Source organism: Arvicola amphibius, chromosome 11, assembly GCF_903992535.2.
Source record: "Arvicola amphibius chromosome 11, mArvAmp1.2, whole genome shotgun sequence".
Lineage (NCBI taxonomy): Eukaryota > Metazoa > Chordata > Mammalia > Rodentia > Cricetidae > Arvicola > Arvicola amphibius.
Genome location: NC_052057.2, coordinates 34,857,648 through 34,880,616, shown reverse-complemented (window position 1 = coordinate 34,880,616; position 22,969 = coordinate 34,857,648). Strand labels below are relative to the sequence as shown.

Sequence of the window (22,969 nt, the reverse complement as noted above, 5' to 3'; positions counted from 1 at the left end):
GAACACGATCAACTACCATGAAACACACCAATGAAAAAAGATGATCTCTGTGCCTCAGTGGCTATCCACTGGCAATAACTCCTCAGACAACTGGGCCTTGTGAGCCCTCCCCCATCTATACTGTCCTGCAAACTGGCTTGCTCCCCTGCAGGTCTCCTGCAGGCAGCCACACTGCTGTGAGCTTACACGGGCAGTTTCAGGTCTGGAAGATGCTTGCTTGCGGACCCTTAGCTCTTGAAGACTTGTTGCCAACTCTTCTGTGGTGTTCCCTGAGTGCAGTTGCACTTCTTCATACCAATCTTCTGGCATGTTAGGGCCTTGCCATAGATCTGCAGGAGTCCGGTGATTGGTGGTCATGGTTTATACATAACGAAAAGGACTCTGGAGCACCCAGGGGGCTGAGGCAGGAGGATTGTGAGACAGACTAGACTAGATGACGAGATCCTATGGAAGAGAGACTTTAGGAACTGCTTAGTGATTCCCCCAAAGCTGCAGAATCAGTTACTCAAAGTACCAGACTGCAGGCTAACCCAAAGCATATTCCTTCCTTCTCCTTTCAACTTGTGTGCTTCTGCTGTCTTGGTGGGCAGGAACCAACTGAGGTAGACCTGTCCAAGATGTGGCATGTGCGAAACAGTCCCTCCAGCAACGAGAGGAAGAGAGTGCAGGTTTATAAGCAATTAAAGAGACTTTAATCCTGGGCATGCCGAGCAGTGACATCATAAAAATGCACTCAGACGATAGCGAGGTCTATTGCTTCTTGTTCTCCATCAGACAGTGGCCTTCGAGACAGTGTAACAGGAAGAAAGACACTGGGAGAACAGATCAGACCTCCACATAACACCTCACAGATTCCAGATCAGCTTTCCTCAGCTGTAATCAGAGGGCATCTAAAGGGAAGTCTTCTAATCCAGTTCCAGCTCCACTGGTGTATGCTGACATAAAATGCAGAGGCAAAGCCCATTTTAACATTCCACAACTAGCTTTGTGGTTTTGTTTTTTGTCTTTCTAGATGCCTCAAAAGTGTTAATAGCACGATGGTGTTGGACTGTGGAATAATGGTAGAGTGTGTGCTTAGCATGTGTAAGGCCCTGGCTTACAAAGCCCAGCACACACACACACACGCACACACATATACATACATACATACATACATACATACACACACACACATCATGAAAAAATGGCTGGAAAACTCTTACACATTAAAACAGATTGAACCGTGTGCGACTGTGAATTAGTTAGGGTTTCTATTGCTGTGACGAGACACCATGATCACGGCAACTCTTATAAAGGAAAACATTTAATGGGGTGGCTGCTAATAGTCTCAGAGATTTAGTCCATTAGTATCATGGTGGGACATAATGGCATGCAGGCAGACTTGTGCGGGAGCTGAGAGTTCTACATCTTGATTGGCAGGCAACAAGAAATGGAACTGAGACTTTGGGTGTGACTTGAGCATATATGAGACCTCAAGCCCACCTCCACAGTGACACACTTCCTAAAACAAGACCACAACTACTCCAACAAAGCCACACCTCCAAATAATGCTGCTCCCTGTGAGCTTATGGGGGCCAGTTCTATCCAACCCACCACAGACTGTATCTGATGCAGCAGGCAGTCCTGGAATGCTCCTGGATTGAAGGAGGAAGAGCTATGGTGGATGACTGGGGAAATCTGGTCTTGTAATTTATTAGATAGTAGTAGTGGCTGAGTATTCCTTACCTAAAATTCTTGCAACCAGAAGGGAGTGGGTGAGTTCTGGGCAGGGAAGAAAGGGAGGGAGGGAGGGAAGAAGGGAAGGAAAAGGGGAGAGAAAGAGAGAGAGAGAGAGAGAGAGATATTCATTCAAATTGGTACCCTCCCTATTCAGAACAACCTGAAACCCTGAATACTCAAAGATCTGAAACTTGTAAAGCACCACACAGATGCTCAGAAAGTCTGGAACTTTACAGTATTTTAGAGTTCGAGACCAAGGAGCTTTACCTTAAGGCACTCAGTGAGATTGCTCAAAAGGAGAAGAGTCTGAAGGAGAGAGAATTTGCTGAGTCAATTAGACTAATTTCTTGAGCCTTATTCATGAGGTGTTTTGAAAGCACCTGCCTCCTGCCAGCTGAAAGAGAAAGGATAAGGCAGCAGAGAGCAGGAAGCTATGAGAAAAGCTGTGTTGATTCACAGGTAGGTGCAAGGCAGGCCAGCTCTGCTGTGGCATTGGGTCCTCACCACCCCACAGTATGCCCCTGCGGAGAGGGTTCTAACTTAAAAGTGGGAAGAGGGGGGCTTGATAGGGATAAAAATTGCTTCTTAGGTAGCGTGGGTTGAAGACAGTAGGGAGGAGATAACCAAGGATGCAAGACTTTGGAGGTGATGGGTTATAGAAATCACATCCCTGGACCCGAGGGAACCAGGGCATCATCACTGAGCCTGGAAGGGATGGGGAAAGTTTGGGCAAATTGCACAAGTGAGGAGGCAGGAAATGTGGGATCCTGAAGTTAGTTGCATGATAAAGTCTGTGGAGGAACAACAGGAAACTAGAAACAACAGGAACGAGACTTGTTAGATATTGCTCAATAAAAGTTTATCCCTATAATCATGTAGTGCCCTTAATACCTATGTCTATCAATCTTTTTAAAAATTAGTGCTTATCTCTTTAGTTACATGTTACACCTTATCATGTTGTCAAGGCAACTGAACTCAGCATTTACGGTTGCTTATCATATAGGACTTCAGAAACGTCCTTCTGAAATGTAATTTTATCTTATAGAACCAACTGTTCTTAAATCAAAATGGTGCTAGAACTGTCCATTGGAGGACATTAATGAACAGTCCCATGGAGTGTGTTTTTGATGTGGGAGGGTCTTCTGTTTTAATAAAGAAACTGCCTTGGCCAGCCCATAGGTGGGTGGAGTAGACAGAACAGGAAGAAGGAAGTAAGGTAGATGGCTCAGTCAGATGCCACGCCTCTCCTAAGTGAAAAAGAGACCGCCATGCCTCTCCTCAGGGAGACAGTCGCCATGAAGCCAGCCACCAGGACAGACATGCTGAATATTTCCCGGTAAGACACCACTCGTGGTGTTACATAGATTATTAGATATGGGTTAGTCAAGATGTGAGTAAGAGGCTGAAACTAATGAGCCAGGCAGTGTTTAAAAGAATACAGTTTGTGTGTTGTTATTTCGGGTTTTAAGCTAGCCGGCGGCCGAAAGCCGGGAGGCAGGAACACAGCCCATCAGCCCTCACTACATGTTTTTGTTTGACTTTGTTTCATGCCAAGGTGAAAAAGTGCTTACAACAGAAAATAGGTAATGGAGGCTGGGTAGTGGTGGTGGCGCATGCCTTTCATCCCAGCACTTGGGCAGCAGAGGCAGACAAATCTCTGTGAGTTTGAGGCCAGCCTGGTCTGCAGAGTGAGTCCCAGGATAGGCTCCAAAAGCTACACAGAGAAACCCCATCTCAAAAGAAACCAAAAAAAAAAAAAAAAAAAAAAAAAAAAAAAAAAAAAAGAAAGAAAGAAAGAAAAGAAAAGAAAGGAAAGAAAAAAGAGAAAGAAAATAGGTCATGTCATTTGCAAAATATAATATTAAAGTTAGTTTTAAAGCACACATGTCATTGTCCACAAGCATAGCAAAGTAGTATCAAATTTGAGGTCACTGCTGCTTCTCACAGTCTAATTAGCGACTGTTCAGTTCATCAACTCATTTCCCGTTGTCATTTTTCGGTGAGTCACGCCCAGTCTTTAAACCTTCCCAACCACGAGAACCTCCACTGCAGAAGATGCCCTCCTGGTATGAGCCATGGCTCTTTCTCTGAAGTCTCTTCTGTGAACCCTCCAGTACCCCTCCCCCAGAATAGCTGCCATCTTCCATGTAGCCTGTTTATGTCAGAAGCTCACACCAAGTTTTATTTTTGTGACATTTATTTATTAGACACACTTCTGGGGGGGGGGGGGGGTTGAGGACAACTCTCAGGGGTTGACTCCTGCTATCATGTAGGTCAGGATCAAACTCAGGTTATCATCGTGGAAGCAAGTGCCTTTACCCAAGAGCCATCTCATAGGCCCCAAATACTCGTTTTCACATCTAAGATGATAATTCCTAAAACCATATTCTCTCCACTCTTTCTTTAATTATGTTAATTTTCATCCATATTGTGTTGACAGAAAATACGTTTAAAAAATTCTATAGACACTGTGCTTTCTGTTTTGAAATTTTCCCCTTTCTAAGTAATTTCCTGTTAGTCTTAGACTACTTCATTTTTACTAGCAACAAGCACATCTAGATGATTTTAAACCCTTTCTTTGCTACATGTAGGTTAGCATCTGTCACTGTAATAAATACCTGAATTGGCTGACTTAGGAAGAAAAGTTTTATTCTGGCTTGTAGTTTTAGAGGGTCTCATTTGTAATCAGGTCTGTTTGTTACTTATCTCATAGTTGGTACCAAATACCTGACACAATACTACATACGGGAGGGGAAGTTTATGTTTGCTCTTGGTTTGGAAGGGGGAAATGTAGAATATTATTTTAGCTAGGCAAAGATGTGTTACATTTGTTTATTCTTTGGAATATGACTTTAACTGTGTGAAGGTGTGTTACTTTTGTTTCTGCTGCCTCTGGTAATGATGTAAAGATATGTTACATTTGTTTGTGCCCTGTTTGTTTAATTGTGTAAAGATGTGTTGCATTTGTTTCACTTTGCCTGCCTAAGGCACCTGATTGTTCTGATGCAAAGTTGAATGGCCAGTAGCTAGGCAGTAGAGAGATAGGTGGAGTTTTTAGGCAGAAAGAATAAGTAGGAGGAGAAATATAGGAAGAAGAAAGAATGAGAGGAAGAAGAGAGGAGAGAGCGAGGGAGAAAGAAAGGGAGAGGTCTGGGCCAGCCAGGCAGCTGCCTGTCAGCAGACACAGATACAGAAAGATAAAAAAACCCCGAGGCAAAACATAGATAAAGAGAAGCAGATTAAAATAAAAGCTAAAATGAGGCCAAGCACTGATAACTAATAAGACGTCTCCAGGGGGATGACTTGGGAGCTGGTTGGTGGCCCAAAAGAAAAATCCTGGTACAGGGAAGTCCATCATAGCGGGAAACATGTGGCAGAGGTCATGGCTGCTGGGAAACATGTGGCAGAGGTCATGGCTGCTGGAGTGTCTGAAGGAAACTCTTCCTGTCTGGGCAGACCACAAAGTAGAAAGATGAACGTGGATGCTCATCTGTTTTTCATTTTTTCCCTTTTATTCAGTCTGGGCCATCATCCCATGGGATGGTGCTGCCCACATTCAGGGTAAGTCCTCCCCTCAGTAAACTCTGGAAACAACTTCACAGACATGGCCCATGAGTGTCTCCTAGGTGATTCTAACTCTAGTCAAGGTGACGGTGAGGACTGGCCATAATGAAATGGGCCCCTTATCTTGAAGCCTTTAGTGGAGTGCCACATGGAAATGTTGGGGAGCAAGTGAGGCAGAAATGTGCACCCCAAAACCAGTAAATAAAAGAGAAAGAGGAAGAGGGGCCAGGCTCCCACAGTTCCCCCTAGGGCATGCCCCCTCTTACATGGAGACTTTCCAGCACTGTACCCTGGCCATGCCTTTACCCTGTAAATTTCTGAGAGACGCTTTCAAATCAAAGGAACTTACTTACACAGCAAATCCTGAGATTTAGGAAAGATATGTGTCTAACTTAATTCACGTCAGTAAAAGCTGCTACCAGCTCCAGATAAGCAAAAGTGAATTATGATCCCAAACACTCCTTGCCAACAAGAAAAAAATACCTGATACGTATTTTTTGTCTTTTGGAAGATTTTTTCAACATGTTTTGTTTTACAATATAATACCTACAACAGTTGAGTAGGTAGGTAGTTAAGGTTATCTGGTTTTATATATATACACACATACACACACACACACACACACACTCACATATATATACACATACACATAAATATTCATATATGTGTATACATATGTATGTATGTGTGTATATATTATAAATACAAAAGTATATAAAAGTTGTTTTTAAAAATAATCATAATGTATTAGTACTTATCACATATTTAGAATTAGAATTGTACCTCTTATAATAAATTATTAAAATAGGAATTATTTAGTATCGTTTTTAGTCTTTAAGTACTTTCCTTAAATATAACTTGCTGCCTTAATACAATGTTACTTGCTTCCAAGCATTGGGTAAACTTCTTTATTCTTGAACAAGCATTAATTAATGAGTTAATTAATTAGAGGCAGAGTATCACTGTACAGTCATGGCTGGCCTGGAGCTTCCTGTATATACCAGGGTGACCTTGAACTCACAGAGATTCACCTGCACCTGCAGAGATTAAGTGGGGGAACGACCATCATGCCCGGCTTACTCTTACTTTGAAAAGCACTATTTGCGTCCAAATTTAAAACTTTATGGGTCATTCCCTTTAAAGGGGCATTTTTAGAATATAAACATCTGGAGCACCGTGTGGCTTCCGAGCTTATGACGATGCCCTCCTTGTCCAGCGTTCATTATATGCTCATGCTGGTGTGTCTTTGAGATGAGCAGGCTGTCTTCAGCCAGCTGGCACTGCGCAGATGTCTCCCTTTTCAAGGAGGGGTGGGTGCCTGTCAGAGGCCGGAAAACTGCCGCATTCTGGATTCTGACCAGTCTGACATCAGGCTGTGAAATTAAAACTTTCCTGATAAAACTGACAGATAATGCTCCTAGTGGTGCTGTGTCCAGAATGCCAGTGGTTGTTTGTTTGCTAACACTCTCTTTAGCTCCTCTTTAAAGGGCTACAAAGACCGTCTGAGAGAAGAATATTTGAAACTGCCCCATTTGGAAGGAAAGGCAACTCCCTCCCAGTGTGTAAGGTTACCCTTGGCCCGAATCTCTTCATCTTAACTTTCTCTGTGAGTCACTGCTATTTGCAGCAAAGATGTGCAGTGACTATTCTGTACTCAAACGATATGATTTCCGCTCTTCTGTGGTCTGTCTTCGTGCAGTCAGTGACTGCATTTGTGTGAATGTATTTTCATAGGGACCATTGTGCTTTTCACTCAATAAACATTTGTAATTTATGTGTGTGTGCCCACCACTGTGAAAGGAATTAGGCACAGATACAAGTGAACTCCCTGTCCTCACCATTAGCCCATTAGGTACCATCTCCTTATGTGCACTCCTGACTATATATGTCAGCACATGGCTTTCTTTGTTTAAAAAAAATACATCTGATGTTTGCCTTGTTGAAACATCAAACATTTTGTTTTATGTTTTTTCAGGTGAAGCTGACATTTGAAAATGCCTATGCAGTGAAAAAGGAAACAACCCAACCAAAAAAGAAAAAGCCACAGTCGAGCACGAACGATTTGGTGAAACTTCTGTGCGGGTCGGAGGCCGACGGCACCCAGCCCAGCACTCTGGTGGCCCTCCACATCACTATGTACCTCTCGCTGCAGCTCCAGTCAGACGTCTCCAAGGAGGAGGTGAGTGTCTGCTCCCTCTGCTGCAGGAGGGGGTGAGTGTCTGCTCCCTCTGCTGTTCTCTATACAGTGTGTGTTCTGTGGATGTGCGCACTCTGTCACCAGGGGTTCAAGCCACTAAGAGAAGAGGGTATGAGCTTTTTCAGCTCCTCTCAGCGATGGGGAATGGAACCCGCAAAGCTTCCTTTTGCAGTTTGTCATATGAAATATGCATGTCCTTGTGTTGTTTTCTGTCTGTTTAATAAAAATTGAAGTGGTAAAGATGAAATTGATTGTATATGTACTACTACTTGGCAGTTTTGTGTTCTGAAAAATATATAGACCTCCAATGTTAATAATTCTTATTTCTTCCATCTTGTTGGCTCCTTGTATCTTTAGAACAAATGAGCCATTTAAGCATTTATTTTTGAATCCTCGCAACTTTTGGGGGTACTGTCTTGAACCTTTCCAGCCCACATGTCATCGTGCCTGACTTTCTCTGGGAAAGTGTGGGAATGCCTCACAAATAAATAGGTTGCTGTCTGTGGCCAGTTCTGTAGCAATATCGTAATTAGGAGAGGCTCTTTATTTTTACCATGCAGAGTGGAAGCTTCTGTAAGTGCGAGCTACTAACGAGGGCTTTAAAAATGCAGCTAATTAAATTGGCTGAGGGCTGCAGAGCTCGCCAGCCCCTCAATACCAAGGCTTTTAAGACTCCTATGGAGACTTCCTTAAATGGCCTCTTTTTTTCTCTACTATGTTACTTTACAATGAAATGTCATAGGGTCGTTTCTTTCTCTGAGAGTTACATAATTGATACAGAGCTTGTCTTCCAGTTACAAGATTTGGAATGCAAGGATCACAAGATGGAGGCTTCTGAAACGCTAATCAAAGACTGTTTAAAACAGCGTTTGGTATTTTGACAAAATAGAATGGAAGTATTTTTCTTGGACAGGTTTAAATTTATTAAGTCAGCATCACAGATTTTAATTCATGTTTGACTTAATTTCTAGAGATAAATAATAAATACCTTTTAGCTATTTGAAAATTGAAATAAATATAATGAAAATTGCAATAAATTTGAATCATAATGCAGTGTATTTGGCAAACATATCCCATAGCATACATTGAATAATTTACATATATAAGATGGTCTTAGTAAGTATGCAAAGTAGGTTGCACAGTGTCTCATAATCGTATCTGTGATAATGTGAAAATTGTGAATACACGGACACTGTGCCACATAACTGTTTCTCATATAGATGTTCAGCAGTCTTTACATACAGAACCAAGGAAAAGCTTGGCCAGTATATTTGAGGATTTGAGGAGTTAGGACTTTGTGTGTAGCAATTATAGCCATTAGAGTAATTGGAAGTTACTCTGAATTCTTCACAATTTCTATCTAGAAGTTTTAATTTTTGTCTGCTTTTAATTTGTCATGTGAGAAAACTACATGTTGCCTAAATGTTAGCAGAAAGTGAGGCTCAAGCTGCCTGATGTTTTAGGAGGTCAGCACACCGCAGGTCCCCGATGTTTTAGGAGGTCAGCACACTGCAGGTCCCTGATGTTTTAGGAGGTCAACACACTGCAGGTTCCCAATGTTCTAGTAACATCTGCACACTGCAGGTCCTACTTAGAGATTCACTATTTTACTTTTGTTAAAGCTCTCTGTTTCTTAGAAACAGGTTCTCATTGAGAACAGAAAAAATAGTAGCCATTTTCTAAACTATCATGTAAATTAGCATTTTCCATAATTTATAATAAAATGTGCCCATTCATATAGAGTTATGCTGTTTAAGCCCTCCCATATTTAAGTTAGAGATTTTATAATCTTGTGATACTTTTTTCTTCCTCTTTGTACTTCTTCAGTTTTGCATTCTCACTTTATAAATATAATTAAGTAAATATTTAGTAATATTACTAAAAATAATGATTATCTTTTAAGATTTAGCATGAAAGAAGTTAAAAGATTCCTAGGAGTAGCGCATGGGGATTAAAGCTTAAAGCACTATTTGAAACCAATAATAATTGTAATTGTGTAGCTTGGTCTCCTGGGCAATGCAGTCTCTAAACTCACTTTCAAGTGTAGCATTTGAAATGCTTGTTGAAGTGTTAACACTCCAGGCATAGTTCTGCCCTTGGGTCTGAATTAGACTCCGACTGTAGCTGAAAGGATCCCCTCTCTGTTCTTTGTACACTGTCTGATCTTTCAGGACAAATGCTGGTTGGAGCATCTGAGAGCTCATCATCTGTTCTCCCCCTAACAGCAGGAGATTCTGTACCATTACCCAGTGTCTGAAGCCTCTCAGAAACTCAAGAGTGTGAGGGGGATTTTTCTCACCCTCTGTGACATGCTGGAAAGTGTGACTGGGACGCCAGTTACTAGGTAACAATGTTTCTCTCTCTCTCTATTCTCCTCCTTGTAATCTGTGATAAACGGATTCCTGTCTGTGGCAGAGTCCACTGTGGGGAGGACAGCGGTGCAGCTGTTTCAGCTAAACATTTCTTTTATCTGGAGTGTATGTTTTTAATTCAGCAGTAAGTCGGGGATGTGCCAGGATCATTTAATTAACAGAGTTGGCTGTTGACCCATAGTTACAGTTCTTCATGACAATGTCATCTTTGAGTTGGCAAAATGGCTTATGGGTAAAGGCGCTTGCCGCGAGCCTATCAACCCTGCCAACCTGAGTTCAATTCCTGGGCCCAGATGGGGGATTGAGAGAACAGACTCCTACAAGTTGTCCCCCAACCTCCACACTCAAGCTGTTGTACACTTGCCACATGCACACATGTGTACAACACACAACAAGTTGTCCCCCAACCTCCACACTCAAGCTGTTGTACACTTGCCACATGCACACATGTGTACAACACACAACAAGTTGTCCCCAACCTCCACACTCAAGCTGTGGTACACTTGCCACATGCACACATGTGTACAACACACACACACACAAAATTACTTTAAAAGAAAGTGTTATCTTTTAAACATGACATTATTATATATCTTGACTCTTGACTTCCTTATGTTTTTATTGTGGTTGTCAACTCACTAAGGAAGATGCTAAATTTTTCACATGGTTAGAAAATACTCTGATTTTACAGTAATGATGGAGAAATAAGTCTGTTCTTTAGGAGGACGATTCAGAACTCAGTGTCATGTGAAGTTTCCTTAGTGATGAAAGGACAGAGATCAGAACTGCATTGTCCTGCAGTGGTCAGCACCCTGCACACGGCCTTGGGTCCATCTGTAGCACCAAGGGAAGAAGAAGAGAGAGGGGAGAGAGAAGAAGGGAGGGGAACTCCTCAGCCACAGTATTTGCCAGGCCTAACTTTGATGCCATGGTTAAGTTAGTGGATGAAGGGCTCAGAGCTTTTGAGTTTGGTTTGTCGTAAAATAAATTATTGCTATTTTTCTACTTTAGTATTTCAATAATCTAAAATTCATGAAAAAAGGTTAGTTCAAGTTTTAACAGCTCCTATATTACTGATAAAATATGAAGTTAGATATCCCAGATTGTAACTTTTTTCCCATATCCTGGTAAAAATTATACTTAAAAGTTTTAGAAGATATGGGGTATGTAAAATAATGGGGAGAATTTACTTGTTTCCCTAAATAAAAGTTAGGTATAAATCTTTGGTTTTTTAACATATAGGTATATTGATTATATATTTGAAGACAGTGGTACTTGAGACTTTATTTCATACATAAATTTATATTTATAAAATCAGCTTGTCAGATTTCTATTTATTCTTCATTCATTCATTCATTCATTCATTCGTTGCAGGGATCCAAACAAGGAACTCATGCCTGTCCGTTAAGTGCTATATACCAACTGAGCTATGGCCCCAGCCTCTCTTTTAATTTTTTAACAGCTTTGCTTAACTATAGTCCATAAATCATACAATTCACCCATTCTTAAAAGTGTACAAGTAGGGGCTGGAGAGATGACTCAGAGGTTAAGAGCACTGGCTGCTCTTCCAGAGGACCTGGGTTTGGTTCTCAGCACTTTGGTATCCCAAAGTATCTGCAATTTCAGTTTCAGGGGGATCTAGCACCCTTTTATGGCTTTTGTGAGTACTGGGCATATGCATGGTACAGATATACCTGGAGGCAAAGCAACCATATATATAAAATAAAAGCAAATCACTCTCTTTTTTAAAAAAGTACTCAAGTAAATATTCAAGCATATTCATAGATTGGCCGTGGTCAATATCAGAACATTTTTATCACCTTAAAAGGGAACCCTGTGCCTCTCAGCTATGAGCCTGTCCACAGCTCGAGGCTCAGGCACCCATTGGCCTGCTAGCCTTGTCTACAGAGATCTCTGCAGGAGGCATTTCAAATGAATATAATCATAAGATAAATGTTCATTTGTTTTTTAAAAAAATTGTTTTTAGTTGTGTGTGTGAGTTGGGGTAATTTGTGTACATGAATGTAGGTGCATCTAATTTCTTGACGCTGGAGTTAGAGACACCCATGTGAACCTGACATGGGTGCTGGGAACAAAACTTGTCTTCCGGGGAAGCAGTACTTGTTCTTAACTACCAAGCCATCATCCCAGCTCCTAGACTAATGCTTTAATCTGTGTTTGCTTGTTTATTTTCTGGTTTGGTTTGGTTTTGTTTTAAATTTAAGGTTTTTCATGTAGGTTTGTTCTTTGTTTTTCTCTGCTGTATAGGTTAGATGTCATTTTACTTAGTAGTTAGATCTTGTCAATAATGATAAGATAAATAACGATATCGAGGAAAACCTTTTTGAGGAAACAATGAATGTAAAATGTTATTTTCAGAGTTCCCTAACAATATGTGTCTTGTTGCATATTCTTTTTTAAAAAAACTTAATAATGCTAGTATGATATAAAAGAGGCTAATATTTGCCTAAAAGTGTATGTACCTCTAAACTTTAAGATAAAAATGATAGTTTGGAAAAAAATTTCTTACTAGTTTTTATTTAAAGCAGCACACACTTGTGCTCTCTGTATTTCCATAGTTGGTTGTTGTAACTTTTCAGAAGTTACCTAATCATTTGCAGCTGCATGAAGTATAATTAAGAATAAACTGCACATGCTTGAAATGCACACACGTCACAGCTGACAGACGCATTCCCTCTGTATCCATCACATACTGCGCACAAGCCCTGTCCCAGAGTCCCGTTGAGCAAGATGTGCATGTGACCCTGGTTCCATCACTTGCTCCTATGCCCACATCTCATAGTGTTGTCATCTTTTAGCCGGAATCACTGTTTTCTTTTCTTTGGAATCTCCTAAGTAGTCATGTCCATACATGGGCAATCACAAAGTCTGTGGAATTAGTGAGCTAGGGTGGAAACAGTCGTTTTAAGAAACTAAACTGTATGTAGCTACTTAATGTCAACAAAACATTTCACACACACCCCAATTTGAGACAGGGAGGGTCTTATTGTGTAGCCCTGCTGTCCTGGAACTTTTGTACTCAAGCTGGATTTGAAATCACAGCAATCCTTCTGCCTCAGCCTCTTGAAAGCAGGGTTGTAGGCATGTGATGATTCTACTTTTGTGTATTCTGGGGGTTTGGAAATAATTCCAAATATGTTTTTGTTGCTGCACAACCCCTGCCTTTTCTGTGTGGTAGTTAAGTATGTGCCAAGAAACTTGCTTATTAAGCAATTTGGTTCTTAAATTATACCATGTGTAACCTTTTAAGGATATTTTTATATCTCCATAAAAGTTACTCTAACCACATTTTGATTTTATGTTTTTCTTAGCTCATCCCTCCATTTAAATGGGAAACAAATTCACGTTGCTTTCTTGAAGGAGTCTGACAAGTTGTTGTTAATTGGCCTGCCTGCTGAAGAGTGAGTTGAAATTTTTATTGTTTACCTTTTAAAAAAATTTCTGAAACTATGGTAACAACAGCAACAAAAAGTAAAATGGTGGTTAACAAAGACTGTCTCATTAAATTATGCCACTTTTATCAAAAAGAAAACTCCTCGTGCTGGTTTCATGATCCCAGCGTGCTGCACTGGGGAAGTAGGTAACTGTGTTTTGGGGAGCTGTCAGAACAGCCTACACAGAGATAGCATTCAGTCTAGCTTCAAAAAATCTCCATAGTCTAGAACAGTCTCAAATTGGTTTCAATGTCTAAAGTCTCTTCCGAGACAACTGCCAATCTCTTAACTGTAATCCCCCTGGAAAAATCAAAATCAAAAAGCAGATCACATACTTTCAGCATATAATGGCACAGGATATGCATTACCATTCCAAAACATAGGGAAAGGAGCATAGTGAGGAAATACTGGACCAGAGCAAGACCCAAAACCGGCTGGGCAAACTCCAAACTCTGCATCTCCATGTCTGATGTCAGAATGCTCTTCAGTTCTCCGACTCCTTTCAGCTTTGTTGGCTGCAGCGCACTTCTTTCTCTTGGGCTGGGTCCACTCCCTGTCTGCAGCCTTCCTCAGCAATTATCCCACAGCTCTGGCGTCTCCAGCATCCTGTGTCTTCAAGACATTCCAGGCTTCACCTCACAGCTTCACACAATGGCCTCTCAAGTCTCCATTCAGGGACACCCCTGACATACGCCTGGCCTCAGCGGCTTTCCTTAGAGGGGGAGGAAGATTCCATAACTCCTTTCTTCTACTCTTGATTCTAAAGCCAGAACCAAAGCTGCCAAGTTCTGCCTGCTGGAACATGGCTCCCTAATTCAGTTACATCTTCACTAGCTTTCTGTTTTCAATAGTTTTACTACCTAAGCTTAACTGTCCTGAAACTTGTTCTGTAGACCAGACTGGCTTTGAACTTAGAACTCTGCTTGCCTCTGTCTCCAGAGTGCTAGAAATAAAGACATGTATCACCATTCCTGGACCTAAGATATTCTTTAATTCTTCTTCGCTGGGTGGGGTCTTCCCCTGAGGTCACCACTCCCTTTATTTCATTTCTTAATCTGTTTATCTTCTTGAATAAAAAGTTTAGCTCCATTCCACTTCCTGGTGCCCCTTTCCTCCTCAAATTGTACATTTTGTATTTTTCTTGCTCAGTTTCTCTTTTTCATTGTAAATCTTCATAAGAGTCAACCCTAGCAACCTTACAACAGCGTCTATACTAGGTTGTTTTGAGATTTCCTCTGCCTATGAAATTAATCCAAAACTCTTCATGTTAGCCTGAGGCAGACTTTTCTGACAAGGACAAAAAGCAGTCATATTCTTCACCAAAAATATCACAAGAACCATCTTTAGGCAGCATACTGAAATTCTTCTCCTTGAAACCTCTTGAGTCAGACCCCACAGTTCAGATCACCCTGGGCACCTCTGTCTTCCATGCCCCTACTGGTATGGCCCATTAATCAGCGCTTAAAGCATTCCACTGCTTGCTAACTCAAAAACATGGTCGGGACTATCACAGCAATACTGCAGTCCCTGGTACCAACTTCCGTCTTAGTGTTTTTGTTACTGTGAAGAGACGCCATGACCATGGCAATTTTTATAAAGGAAAACATTTAATTGGGGCTCGCTGACAGTTTCAGAGGTTCAATCCATTATTGTCATGATAAGAAGCAAGGCAGCATGCAGGCAGACATGGTGCTGGAGAAAGAGCTGAGACATTGACATCGTGATCCACAGGCAACAGGAAGTAAACTGTCACACTAATCGTAGCTTGAGCATATGAGACCTCAAAGCCCGCCTCCACAGTGGCACACTTTCTCCAACAAGGCCACACCTTCTACAACAAAGCCACACCTCCTAATAGTGTCGCTCCCTATTGGGGCCATTTTCTTTCAAACCACCCCTAGAATTTATTCATGCTGGAGAATTTGGGGAGTGTTTTTGTTTTTGTTTGTTTTGCCCAGGTGTTCAATTTCTTTAGTAAAACAGTGACTCTGAAAAGCTGAAGCGACTTCCTGCCTTCGGGTGACCGTTCTCTACTTACAGTTTCACAGCTCTGCCCACAGCTGACTAAATTGTACCAATGTGTTAATGTAAGGACATCTTGCTGCTTTGGGGTCTGTATCATTGGATTATGTTGTGAATGAGTAACTACATATTTTCTTTTAAGAGTTCCTCTTCCCCAGCTAAGGAACATGATAGAAGATGTCGCCCAAACCCTGAAGTTCATGTATGGTTCTTTAGACAGGTAAGCATTTCGCTGGACTCTGTCTCAAGTGTCAGGTCATGGTTCTGTGTCTTCCTCTGCACTTGGCAGTGACTCTTGTTTGTGAAGCAAATTGTTTGGTTCATTCTTGTGACAGTTCTCTTGTGTTTTCTTTCTTTATTCTTTGTTAATTCTTATTAAATTCAATTATGAGTTAATTTTCTTGAGACAGAATCTCACTGTGTAGCTCAGACTGACCCAGGCCTTACCACGGAGCCTGGGATGACCGGGACTCCTGACAGGTGCTGAGATTATAGATGTGAACCGTCACAGCGGGTTTAGTGAAACCATGATGCTATTGCTTTCTCCCTAGCATATTCCAGTAGGTTCCATGTGGAAATTCATGAGATTACTAATTTGTAAAGTTCTGTATTACAATATATAAACCAGTGTACACTTGCTTATTTCTTTAGAGGCAAATATAGCATATTTCTGTGTAGAAAACAAAGATTAAGATTTGAAGTAAATGTTTGTATTTACTTTGCTATTTCACTGACCTGAAACGTTTCTTTATTCAAAAAATTTAATTAAAAATGTGCATTTATCTGGGCATGGTAACTTACATCTGTGGTCTTGACATTTGAGAATCTGAGGCAGGAGGACTGCTGCAAGTTCAAGGCAGGCCTAGGCTGCATAAGGAGTTTCCAGGCCACTCTGAGTTATAGACCTTGTCTCAAAAAACAAAATAAGCAAACAGAGCACAGTTAGTAGGAATGAGATCCACTGTATGAGACGTTAAGGTGCCATATGTATTCCTTCATGTGTTCTCCGTAAAACACGAATATGCTTATCCATTTCAGGCACTCTTTGTGCTTACCTTTTTCTATTTTTTATCCTTTGGCAGTGGAGTTTAGTTGTGCTCATTACCTCTGTCACCTCCTCTTCTCCTGAAACCTCCCCGCCCCCCACCACACACACAAGCTCGTGTGTCCTGTGACCCACTGGGTTATTAGGTTTGCTGCATGAGCACTGCCAGGGATTATTTTCTGGAGCATGGGCAACTTTTCAGTAGCTACACCACTGAAGAAACCATCACGTGCCAGTAGTCCCTTATGGGCCGCTCCCCACCTCTGACGAAATGTCTGTGAACCCAGTCTTGTAAAGGCCGGTGCAGACAGCCATAGCTGTAATAAGTTCACAGGTGCAATGGTCCTGTTGTACCCAGTCTTTTTGTGCACGTGTCCCTCCATGCTCTGACTCTTCCCTTCTTCCCTTTGATTCTAGGCCCACTGTCCCACTGAGGGCCAGGCACTCAACCATCACTTATTCTTGGCCCTTTGGCCAGTTGTTCTTAACCTTATAATATAATGTGATACATATTTATTAACTTGAAGGGGAAAAATAGAGGTAACTGTTAATCATTAAAATGCACAGAATCATCAATGGGAAGCATTTTTCTCCAGTGGAATTTCTGCAAGTTCCAGTGCTTCTGGGGTCTCAAGTGTGGTACCTCTGCTTTGCATACCAGAATAGAAACTGAAAGACAGTTTTTATGCATTCTTCCAAACACGGTGGTATCCCTCTGCTGATCTGTGATGAGACTTCATTGTCACCGTGCTCAGGGCATCGAGGATGGACTCCTGTCATATCAATCATTCTGTTGGTTACATTCTCCACTGCAGGAACCTGTGAGGAAGCACAACCCTCCCAACACAATTGTTTGAAAGAGGTGCAAAAGGCTGGTCGTTCAGACACAGTGCCTTCGCTGTTTACTACTTTGATTGTAACCAATGAGGAATGAGACTGTGCTATTAATCACCTTTTGAAAGTTATAGTAGACTTCGAACTTTGCTGTATTGTGCTTAATGGTTTTTCTCAGTCTTTAATCTTAGTCATTTACTCTAAAACAGCAAACGGACTGAGTGCAAAGTTGCACACCTATAGCCCCAGCTCTTTGTGTTACTGAAGGAGCACGTGACCTCACAAGCTTAGGCCAGCCTGGGCAATGCCATACGATCCGCTCTTTAAAATAAAACCATGACCAGTTCTAGCACCCATCCCCACTCCCATCATCCCCTTGCCTCATTCCCTCAGAATGTGTGCTTCATAGGAGCTCATTGTTTTTTGTGTTGATTTTATTGCTGCACTCCCAGCAAAGAGACTCGGGACAGAACGAAGGACACACTTGCAGGATGAATCAGTTGAATCAGTGCCTGTCACTTTGGTAGGATACGAGCCAGCCCTTGTGTCACCTTCTGAGCTGTTCCAAGGAATAGTCACGATTAATGCTGGATTATTTTCGCATGTCTAAAATCAGCTGTTTAATCTCTCCAGTCCCCTCCCTTTCTCTACCCCTGCCTCCCTCCTTCCAATGCTTGTGCCCTCAGTTGAGGAGAAAAATAACTTAGCTCCTTCTCTTCCGTGTATTGGGTACTCATAGTAAGCACCATAGGAAGTTGTGTGTTCTGAGTACTAGGTAATTTGTAGGTGGGTTGGATTTCTTAACTCTCCCCAGTCACACCACAATAGCTGTAACTAAGTGACCGGGAGGAAGAGAGCAAGAGAGCTTCCATGCAGGAATGGCGCCCATCCCTTGAACTACTGCAGGAGGCGATGGACCTCTCCACGGGTTGTTCTCATTTCCAGCTCCTTGTTGTGGAATATTAACTTAAGATGTGTTACATTTGTTTATGCTGTGGATCATTTGTTTAATGCTGCAAAGATGTGGTGTGGTGTATGTGTGTATGTGTGTGTGTGTGTGTGGTTTTTTTGAGACAGGGTTTTTCTGTATCTTTGGAGCCTGTCCTGGAACTAGCTCTTATAGACCAGGCTGATCTCGAACTCACAGAGATCCGCCTGCCTCTGCCTCCCAAATGCTGGGATTAAAGGCGTGCGCCACCACCACCCAACTGTGTTACATTTTTTTATGTTGCATTTGTTTAACTCTGTGAAGCTGTGTTGCTATGCCTGTCTAAAACCCCTGATTGGTCTAATATGGAGCTGAACGGCCAATAGCGAGGCAGGAGAAAGGATAGGCGGGGCTGGCAGGCAAGAAGAATAAATAGGAGAAATCTGGGAGAGGATCAAGAAGTGACAGAGATCAAGGAGCGAGAAAAGAAGGGTCGATCACCCAGCCACAGAGCATGAGTGAAAGGAAGAAAGTCAGAAATAAAGAAAGGAAAAAGCCCAGAGGCAAAAGGTCGATGGGATAATTTAAGTTAAGAAAGGCTGGCTAGAAGTAAGCCAAGCTAAGTAAGGGTGGGCATTTATAAGAATTAATTCTCTTTATGTGATTATTTGGGAGCTGGGTGGCAGCCCCCCCCAAAGTGGCAAAGAATCAAAAGAGTAAAACAACCTACAACAGCTCCTGTTTCTTCAGTGCCTTTTGCCAGGTTGAGAACACTCCTCGCTTGGATCATTTCTTCAGCTTGTTCTTTCAACGAGCTCTTCAACCTGACAAGTTGCATCTCAGCGCCAGCCCCAGTGCTCAACAGTACGATGCAGCCAGTGCTGTGCTTTTGGACAGCCTCCCTGGAGTGCGTTGGCTCACACTTCCACAGGAGCTCAAGGTAATCTTAGGGGTCCTGGATAAGAATCGGAACCATCTGCCTCCTTCTAATCCTTGAGCGGTCTCATTTTCTTTTTAAAATAATTTTTAAAAACGTACTAAATGAGGAAGACCTGTTGCCGTGGTGTGTAGAGGTCAGAGGATTGGTTGGTATGCTTCGGTCCCTTTCTCCACCTCTGTTTATGTTCCAGGATTGAGCTCGCTGGCCCTCTTCTCCCTATCTCTTTGTGTGTGTGCATGCGTGTGCATGTGCGTGCGTGTGTGTGTGTGTGTGTGCATGCGTGTGTGTGTTTGTGTGTGCGTGTGTGTGTGCGTGCGTGTGCATGTGCGTGCATGTGTGTGTGTTTGTGTGTGCGTGTGTGTGTGCTTCAGTATTACAGGTAACAAATGAAGCAGCTGCTGACGTAGGAGATCCAGTGATATAAACTTCAACCAGTGGTCCTTTAAAAATAGAAATTGGTTCTCTCGTCATATTTTATATTTAAGCTTTTCAAACTCAGAATTCTTTCCAGAAATCTAGGCCATGTGTCTCACTTGGCAATTTTGTGACTATGACTTTACAATACAAGGTCAGCTTTATGTTTCTGTCCATATTACAGGTGGGCTTCTTCTCAGACAGACGAGCATCTGGGGACTGTTACTTTGTTTAGTGCTGGTAAAAGACTGTAACTAAACAGATTCTTTGGTGGTCTCTATTAAGGGATAGTCTCAATAACAATGCAAGGTCCACTGACAGCAAAATAATTCTTTTGTGTTTGATGCTGAGGGTGAAGCCTGGGCCTTTGCATCCTAACTAAGCATATGTTCTACTGCTGAGCCATATCTTCAGGTCTCTCCCATGAACATATATGTTTTATCTTTGGATGGTTCCACACGTAGTTTCCCGACACTGGGCTTTGTTCTGGTCTGGTGTGTCCAGTATGACACCATGGCTGTCCAGTACTTACAACTTTACACAACTGGTACGATCACTCCAGGAGCCGTCAGTGTGGTCCGCGGTGTAATTCCTTTACTTACAGCATTGTCTCAGTAGTGAACGAGGTGGCATTGTAAATTCATGAAGAGATCCAGACTGTGTTGCCGGAAAAACCTACTCAAGATTCTGTTCTTCCTGAAGCCCTAAGTGAATGATGGTTTACTGCCGATCTTTTAAGTCAGCATGTCAAGATGAGATGGGGAACGGTAGTGCTCACTGCAACTTCAGTTACAATTGTGGATGGTCCATTTCTCGGACCATAGTTGTAAGGAATTGGGTATCAGCACACGTGTACAGGACACTTTGCCTTCTGGTCTTTTATTTGGTTGGTCCTTGGTTCTGTGAATCATGAGTCTCAGGCTGCCATCACCATTTCCTTAGTCCTGGAACTTGAGCCTGGGAGCCCAGGTGTGCTGGTCCAGCGTTCTGGCACTGAGCTATATCCCCGACCTCATCTTTCTAAATCGCCAGTGCTTTCAAAGAGAAAACTTGACTAGATAGCATGCCTTTAAGATAGAAGAACCCTGGCTCCTAAGCCTGTCTCACACCTACTGGGGGTCTTTTAACCATGGAGAGGCTGGAGTCCCCCATGTCCTTTGTTATCAGAGGGCACCAGTGAGCGCTGGCTTCCAGGCTAAGAGTCACTCAGGTTCCTGCCCCTGTTTCATAATTGGTTTATTGAAGAAACCTGATTTTCATAGTATATAGCCCATCCTTCTACCATTGGTCCCTCTACCCGATGGTAGAGGTAATAATGATTTTAGGGTCAATGTGTTTAGCTTGCATTGAATTTCTGGGCTACATGATGGACTTTGTAATTGGCTTTTTGTAACCTGATAACAGAATAGACTCCCCCCGAGAACAGAAAGAGATAAGCTTCAGGAAGTCACAAAGGAAGCGGTAGAAATACCTGAAGAGACGGTCAAGGTTGACAAAACACTAACTAGCAAAGTTTGCTGAAGAAAGAAAAGATCCAAATTAACAGATTGAGATAAAAAGTGGGATATTGCAAATTCTTACAAATTCAGAGGATAATTAGGAAATACTTGGGAAACCCATATTACAAAACACTAGAGAATCTAGAAGAAACCATTAACTTCCCAGACATGTGTGACCCACCAAAGTGACTTTAAATCTAGCAATGCACACATGAGCGTGAGAGCCCTGACTTCTGAGGCTTCTTTTCAGTCCCTGTCTTTTGCTTTCTCTTCCTTGGTTAGTTTTGTTCCTGTTATCTTTCTTTCTTGGCTTGTTGGCTATTGCTGTAGAGTCTTGGACCCGTGCATGTTAGTTTTCCATTTTTGACTTGCCAGGAGGTGGCTCATCATTCTTAAGCACTTTGTGGTCGAATCATTGGGGTCATTTTAAGTACAGAATGATGTCATTTCTAGGTAGGGGCACTCAGCTGCTTTCTTTCCTGTGTGTATACCTTTTATTTTTTTCCTCTGGTCCTATTTCTTTAAATAAGACTTTGAATACTTTAGTGAATTAGAGTAGTGAGAATGGGCACCCTTGCCTCTTCCTAACTGCAAAAGAAATGCTTTCAGCCGGGCAGCGGTGGTGCACGCCTTTAATCCCAGCACTTGGGAGGCAGAGGCAGGCGGATCTCTGTGAGTTCGAGGCTAGCCTGGTCTACAAGAGTTAGTTTCAGGACAGGCACCAATAACTACAGAGAAACCCTGTCTCGAAGATAAAAAAAAAAAAAAAAAAAGAAAAAGAAAGAAAGAAAGAAATACTTTCCATTTTCCCCACTTTGAATATAACGTTGGCTGTAAATTCGTTGTATGTAGTTTTTATGTTGCTGAGATATGTCCCTCCTATTCCTAATTGCTTCAGTGTTTTTTTTATCAGGAAAGGATATTGAACTTTATCAAAGGTCTTTTCTGTAGCTAATGAGATGATCCTGTGGTTTCTGTCTTTGAGTCTGTTTAGGCAATGGATCTCACTTACTGGTTTGAATGCTAAACCAACCCTGAATTCCTGGAATGAAACCAGTGTGGTCATGGTGTATGAGGTTAGTGAGTGACTTTTGCACGTGAGTGCTAGAGGTGCATTTGCAGAAGTCGGAAGACAACTTGGGGAGCAGGGGTCAGTTCTTTTCCTCCTCTATTGAGGTTCCAGGGATTGAACTCAGATCCTCGGGCTTGTCAGCAAGTACCTTTACCTGTTGAGCCATATTGTCAGACCTTCTTAGTACTACTTTGTTGTGAATTTTTGCATCTGTGTTAGTCATAGAAGTTGGTCTGGTTTCCTTTTGTGTTGTGATAGAGCTAGCACTTGCCTAGCATTGTGAGGGCCTGAGTTTGTTCCTAGCACTGAAAAAATAGTTGAAGTATTTATCTAATTATTCTTTATCGAAAAAAAATCAGGAGTCAGATGTGGGGTAAAAACCTGAATGATCAGAGAAGAACGGAGAAGCCACCAACCTCCACTCTTCCTCAGTCCAAAAAGCCTTTCTCGGCCCTGCCTTACTACTTCCTGTTTCCTATCTGTCCTCAGTCCTCCAAGACCTCTGTGATTAATTTTGGTCAACTGGTGACTAGCTCTGCCCTCTTGACTCAAAGCAAACTTTATTGTCAGAATGCCATCAAAAAAAAAAAAATCACACAACAAATAGTTTTAAATTCCTCCTGTGTGTAGTTAATTATATTAACAAGAATCATAAGATGAATTTAAGAGAAATGATAGTCATACTTGGTGTGGTTTCTCTTTGCTGTCATTGTTCCATGTTCATCCCCTTATCTTCTGTTTGCTTTCTGTTCTTCGTAGTGATAATTTTCATGCAACTTTGCTTCTTTTTTTTTTCTGCTTTTAGCCACAGTACACCTTTCCGTCTAACCCCAGTCCCCATAAAGAACACTGTGTGATGCAGGCGTCCTGGCCTCGGTCACACCCAGTCACAGCTCTGCCCTCAAAGC

General features: G+C 42.0%; 1 protein-coding gene across 1 annotated transcript in view; it reads left to right on the top strand.

Annotated features, from left to right (window-relative positions):
• Positions 1–22,969, top strand: part of Intu (inturned planar cell polarity protein) — a 65,611-nt gene that overhangs the window by 21,723 nt on the left and 20,919 nt on the right. The window contains exons 4-8 of the mRNA XM_038347584.1: positions 7,259–7,462; positions 9,706–9,824; positions 13,185–13,274; positions 15,472–15,549; positions 18,887–19,076. Coding sequence (XP_038203512.1) covers positions 7,259–7,462; positions 9,706–9,824; positions 13,185–13,274; positions 15,472–15,549; positions 18,887–19,076 — 681 coding nt within the window. The remainder of the gene's footprint in view (positions 1–7,258; positions 7,463–9,705; positions 9,825–13,184; positions 13,275–15,471; positions 15,550–18,886; positions 19,077–22,969) is intronic.